The sequence below is a fragment of the Sinocyclocheilus anshuiensis genome, unplaced genomic scaffold (assembly GCF_001515605.1).
Source record: "Sinocyclocheilus anshuiensis isolate Anshui unplaced genomic scaffold, SAMN03320099.WGS_v1.1 scaffold953, whole genome shotgun sequence".
Lineage (NCBI taxonomy): Eukaryota > Metazoa > Chordata > Actinopteri > Cypriniformes > Cyprinidae > Sinocyclocheilus > Sinocyclocheilus anshuiensis.
In genome coordinates, this window is record NW_015555760.1 from 141619 (window position 1) to 148047 (window position 6429).

At 45.0% G+C, this 6429-nt stretch overlaps 1 protein-coding gene across 1 annotated transcript in view; it reads right to left on the reverse strand.

The window, feature by feature from the left end:
• Nucleotides 1–1084: 1084 nt before the first annotated feature.
• The window catches only part of LOC107673971 (lysine-specific demethylase 6A-like), a 17682-nt gene continuing 12337 nt past the window's right edge, over nt 1085–6429 (reverse strand). Inside the window, exons 16-25 of the mRNA XM_016467824.1 lie at nt 4405–4610; nt 4244–4305; nt 4097–4171; nt 3677–3825; nt 3473–3587; nt 3181–3368; nt 2962–3103; nt 2753–2879; nt 2508–2678; nt 1085–2295 (exon numbers count right to left, since the gene is read on the reverse strand). Of these exons, the coding sequence (XP_016323310.1) occupies nt 2266–2295; nt 2508–2678; nt 2753–2879; nt 2962–3103; nt 3181–3368; nt 3473–3587; nt 3677–3825; nt 4097–4171; nt 4244–4305; nt 4405–4610 (1265 nt within the window). The 3' untranslated portion in view covers nt 1085–2265. The remainder of the gene's footprint in view (nt 2296–2507; nt 2679–2752; nt 2880–2961; nt 3104–3180; nt 3369–3472; nt 3588–3676; nt 3826–4096; nt 4172–4243; nt 4306–4404; nt 4611–6429) is intronic.

A 6429-nucleotide genomic window follows, 5' to 3' on the forward strand; every position in this document is an offset into this window, starting at 1 on the left:
GTGTGTGAGAGTGAGTGAGTGTGTGGTGTGAGAGAGTGAGTGAATGAGTATGTGTGTGTGAGAGTGAATGAGAGAGTGAGTGAGTGAATGAGTGTGTGAGAGTGAATGAATGTGAGTGTGAGAGTGAATGAGTGTGAGAGAGTGAGTGAATCTGAGTGTGAGAGTGAATGAATGTGAGTGTGAGTGAATGAGTGTGTGTGAGAGTGAATGAGTGTGTGTGTGAGTGAATGAGAGTATGTGTGTGTGAGTGAATGAGTGTGTGTGTGAGAGAGAGTGAATGAGTGTGTGTGTGTGTGTGAGAGAGTGTGTGTGTGAGTGAGTGAATGAGTGTGTGTGTGTGTGAGAGTGAATGAGTGTGTGTGTGAGAGTGAGTGAATGAATGTGTGTGAGAGAGTGAAAGAGTTTGTGTGTGTGAGAGTGAGTGTGTGAGAGAGAGTGAATGTGAGTGTGTGTGAGAGTGAATGAGAGTGTGTGTGTGTGTGAGAGAGTGAATGTGTGTGTGTGAGTGTGTGAGTGAGTGAATGAGTGTGTGTGTGTGTGTGAGTGAGTGAATGAGTATGTGTGAGAGTGTGTGTGTGTGTGTGAGAGAGTGAATGAGTGTGTGTGTGTGTGTGTGAGTGAGTGAATGAGTATGTGTGAGAGAGTGAGAGTGTGTGTGAGAGTGAGTGAATTGAGTGTGTGTGTGAGAGAGAGTGAGTGAATGTGAGTGTGTGTGTGCGTGAGAGTGAATGAGAGCGAGTGTGTGTGTGAGAGTGAGTGTGTGTGTGTGTGTGAGAGAGAGTGAGTGAGAGTGAGTGTGTGTGAGAGAGTGAGTGAATGAGTATGTGTGAGAGTGAAAGAGTGAGTGAGAGTGTGTGAGAGAGTGAGTGAATTGAGTGTGTGTGTGTGAATGTGAGAGTGTGTGTGTGAGAGAGAGAGAGAGTGAGTGTGTGTGTGAGAGAGTGAGTGAGAGAGTGTGTGTGTGAGAGTGAGTTTGTGTGAGAGAGTGAGTGAATGAGTATGTGTGAGAGAGAGTGAGAGTGTGTGAGAGTGAGTGAATTGAGTGTGTGTGTGTGAGTGAATGTGAGTGTGTGTGAGAAGAGAGTGAGTGAATGAGAGTGAGTGCGTGTGTGAGTGTGTGCGAGAGTGAAAAAACATTCGATGTTATACAATCCATGTACAGAAACAGTAAATGTGCGGTCAAACAATATGCATCATTGTGAACAATGTTTTCATAAAGATTTAAGAGGCTAAGAAGGATTTTCACGTTTCGGCACATATTCAATACAAGTGCATGAAAACGTTGACAACTTGTTTAATAACTCAAAACATTCTTCAAACAATAAAACAATTTTATAGTTTCTGTACAATGCTTACTAAGCAGTTTAATTCTATATAGAAAAATGCAGGAGTAGTTTAAATGACCAAACTCCTTCAAATTTAATGGCAGGTACTCTGGGAAAAATAACAGCATTCCATCCACAAATATCTTCAAGCAATAAATATGTATTTATAAATAGTGTAAATGTACATCAGGATTAGAAACAAACAAGGAAGGAAAAAAAACAAAAAACAGACCATTTATTCCTTACTCTATGTGCAACCCATTTTTCTTTGTGACTTGGCTGTTATGTTTTTTTTCCACAGTTTTTTTCCTTTTTCTTACCTAAGAAACAAAATATCCAACATGGTGTCAAAATAACAAGACAGGTAAAACATAAAAGCAGTAAAAAATTATATATCACCTAATTTTTCACATTACAAATATTTTTTTTTATTTTTAGATTTTGCCATCCAAAGTCGTCGTAAAATCGCTATCTACCGTACAAAAAGCTAGGCTAGCGCTCCGTGAAGGCGAAGCCTTGAGACACAAGGAAAGAGATTTCAGGTTTCAGCATGTTAACAAAATACAAAAAGAACGTCTCAAGTCAGTAGTCTGTAAGCGACGATGCCGGTTGTGACAGACAATATGTACAAAACCAGTTTCCCATAAATTCCTCCCCAGTTTTTGTGATTAATTTCTCACGTGAAGCAGAGGCGAGCGGCCCGTTCAGGAAGAGGTGTGTAGAGGGGAAGTTCCTCACTAGCGCCCCCCACAGGCCAGTCACACGCTGCAGTTTATAAACAGGTTGCATAGACACACACAGCCACTTGAGTCGACGGTCCCGTGCTCTCCGATGGTCCCCAGCCACACGAGAGACAAGCGCCACGGTCCTGAATATCAGAAATGGTCCATTTAGAGAGTTCCTGTAATGCGATATTCTCCACATGTACGGCATCTTAATGTCAAGATGAAGACGAATGCAGAGCAGGAGCCTACAAAACACAAGGTGAGCGCAGAGCGTTATTCATTCTGCTCACTTCACGATTCACACACACAGAAGCCATCTGATGTCTCAATTCAAACTAATACAAACCGTGACTAAACCTGCAACGCTCCTTGAACCATCACTAGTTAATCTGCAGTACGAACAAAAGGACACACTCTAGTACATAAACGGCATATTCAGTCAAATAAAGCGACTTACTAATGAGAACTGGTCGTAAACCTGCATGAGGTCCTCCATCCTGAACTGCTGCAGCACCACGAAACCGTCGAGCTCACTGCTGGCCTTCCGAGCGCAATCCTGACACTGAACCACGCAGGACTTCCTGGAGTAACTGTGGCTCGTCACAAAGAGCAGGTTAAACACCTCCACCTGGAACACAGCAGCACAGGAGCGTGATTCAGATGAGCGCGGACAGTTATTCTGCTGTAGAGTCCAGCACTCACCTCACAGATGCTGCAGTAATGAGCCGGCTCATCTCGGCTTCTTCTGTGCCAGACGGTCTCCTTCCCAGCAGACACCAGCGCCTCTTTAATCGTCTGACACTGCTTGAGCGTCCGCAGCAGACAGAACCTGTGAACCAGACATGTTTTACCATTCGATCCAGATCATCAGAGGAGCTGAGACAAAGTGATCGAGAAAACGTCACACTCACTTGATCATCTCAAACAGCTTGTGGTCGGACACTTTAATGTTCCTCGCCAAGTTCCAGGACAGATGCACCATGGGAACCATAGATTTGACGCTCTGGAGTTTGTTCCACTCGTAACGTTCGACGGCCAGCTTGTACTGATACGCTGCAGGAAACAGACAAACACGACAATCACACAACAAGCCAGAAACATGCAGAGAGCCAGGCTGAACACCTGCGCACCGGTCAGAGGGCCCACGCTCCACGAGATGTTATTGCACCAGCCGATGGCCTGACCCCAGTGCACCGTCCCCGTGTTCAGCCACACCAGATCTCCAGGCCGCTGGATGAAGCGGTACACCGGCACATTAGCCTCGTACAGATCCTCCAGATTCGGCCACCACGAGCCCTTCAGGAAGTTGATGTTGTTCCTGAAAGAGAGACTCTTGCTTATTATCAACAGAAGCGATTTATGATTTAATGAAACGTTCATGAGAGCCATACAGCTCTGAAGCGACTCACGAACGTCACGTACTTCTCACAGAACTCGCTCATCACGCCCCAGTACGGCTCCGGCACGGCAAACCACTCGCAGTCGCCCGGCCCGATGTTGATGTTGACGGCGCAGAAGTTATTGTGCTCCTGATGGCCTGAACACGAACAGAGAGATCACGTGACCTGCTGCGACAGACTGGTTTCACTGTGCTTCTGAAGCGTCACGATAACAGCGGCGTCTCACCTGGAGTTCTGCTGCCTGGGACTTTCATGAAGAGCTGGACCGTGTTCATACCCAGAATGCTGTGCCCCACGTGACTCAGCAGGTTCCCAGCAGACACCACACGCGCAAACGCAGGCAGCTTACCGAGTTCCTGCATCTGCAGCTTCCACCTGCAGGGGGCAGCACAGTCAACAACCCGCCTTTGGCTTCATTTAACTAGCAGACTCACATCACACTGAGCTGCAGATGTACTAGTGTAACCGCACTGGACTCTTCCCTCACTAACTACAGCAGCTGTTATTCTCACAGCCTCTTAAACTGCATTCAGAGACACGTTAAACTCAAAAACTGGCTTTGTCAATTGTTCTCAGTTTGAAGTCAAACACTCGACTTTTCACAATATACACAAAGTGCAATAAAGGAAACCACTTGAAAACTCACTTCTTTTCATCAGAGACGTCAATGTTCGTCCCAAACTTGACTTGTCTGAAAGGACCTTTCCGCCTCCTGGAAACACTGAGCAGACGGGAGAGAGTAAGCGCAGGTTTACATCAGCGCAGCTAAAGCTGTTAGTCACGCGACACTCACATTTCTGATGACGTCACCTCAGAGTCTGACAGCTCTTTCTGGCCCTTCTTCTCATGCTCCTCCTGAAAGCGCACAAACATGGATGCTTGATATGCAAAATGCCACGTAATCGATCACTGCGCTAACGCTAATGAGCGGCGATCTGTGTGCGTGCGTCTCACCCGCAGCGACTCCTGGAAGGACGAGGCCTGGTACTGTGCGTATGTGGAGATGGTGGTGTAGGAGCGTATGCTCTCGCAGCGCCACTGCTTCTTCAGACCGCTGGCATCCCAGTTCTCATCGGCCGGCTGACACAGCTGCGTCCGCACCTCCACCAGGTGCTCCGGGTTTGCCTCTACTAGTGTCTTCGTGGAGAACAGGCCCAAATCTACAGAGACAGAGAATACAAACATGAACCGGTTGATGGCATCACATGAACGCTCAAACTCCTCACTAGTGACTGAGCTGACATCAAACACAGGCCATTTCAGGTTAAGAGTCTTAAAAAGATCAACTTGTTCATAAATGTTATTTAGATGTAAAAATCTATTTCTTCCTGTTTGCTCCTTTTGAACATGTCTAGCCGAACCCGTCCCTTTAGGCATTTAAGACACACAGTGGGTATAGAAAATAAAACGTGTACCGTTTTAATTTTATTTAAATTTTTTACATGATTCCCAATTATTTATATTCACGATTTCTAATATTTGTACAGGCTTTACATTTTTATTTCAATGTAGTAACTAGCAATTAATTTAATTTAATTCGATTTGATACAGACTTGACAGAGTGTCAGTACTGCAGCTGATCGTGTCTGAATGATCATGGAAAGTAAAATAATGACCACAACTATTACATCATTTTAATTGTGCATCCCAAGCCCATGCCAGTAATAAAAAAACAGCCCAAACTAGCGCAATTACCATGTCCCAAATATAAAAATGTCTTATATACATAATGAATAGTATGTATTCTTTTCCATCCCTAAAATACATATTTTACAGTCACTGTTATGCACATTTATCATAAACACAGCTCAAATGCTTCCTACTAGTGTGGGCCAAACATTTAGCAGTTTTATTACAGGTAGAATGCAAAATGTTTCAGTACAAGCATTTCAACCAAATGTAATTTATGCAATATTTCAAACCTTTAACCCACTGGGGAAAATCAGCCCATGGCAACAGTTTAAAAGCAGCCCAATTTTGTGGAAAACAACAACAACCCTGCATCCAACACGAGCTGCAGAAGTCAGACTTGACTGATCACGGGTCAAGAGTAAGGAGAGATAACTGACAAGATGTTGGAGGATTTGCTCCTCCACAGATCCCGAGCTTATTGACAAATATCCTTTATCGTAAGATGTGCTCCCTTTACACAGTGTGCACGCGATCGCGAAAGTGAAAGTCAACTAGGACTGCGAGCGCTCATTCAAAAGGGGTTTAAATACCCCACATATTGATAGCGGCGCCCTGATGCGCAAAAATAATATACAATATTAGAATGTTTGCGGAAACGGACACAAAAATCACGGGAGCGGATGGGAGCATGCGGTAATGGTCAGAAATTCAGCGAGAGCGGGATCAACAAGCCCCGCGCTATCACGCATTCTCAGTTTTTGTAAATCCACATGGGGTTCAGAGTAGGGCTGAACGATTAATTGCATTTGCGATAATATCGCGATATGAGAAAACGCGATTTTTCAATCGCAGAGGCTGCTATTACACTTGGTCACGTGACATGCGAGAGTGAAGAGGTGTGTTCCACTTGAAGATCGATCGGTGTATGACATCAAAGTACGGCGAGAGAAAGCATAAGGAGACGTCCGCGCTCTCTTATAGCTCTCGCAGTACTCTGATGATGACACCCATCGCTGCTTCAAGTCGAGCGCGGGCCATCAGCAGAAAAAGAAAATAAAACAGTAAACAGCCAAAGGACGTAACTTAGAATGGGAGATGGATTGGTTTGTGAAAGGGAAGAGAAAAGCCATAGATGAAGTCGCACAGACACAGGCAGCTGCTGGTCATTCAAAAGCTAAATGCATAAAATATGCTCTCGGCTTCACTCACCGTGTCTATACCAGACGCTACAGTTGTGCATCGCGCCGCAACAGCTCTACACTGACGTGACAAAGCAACCGTTGCAAATCATTTGAACTTTGTGTCAGTACGTCATAAATAGAACAAGGCATCAGTTTAATGTCGCGC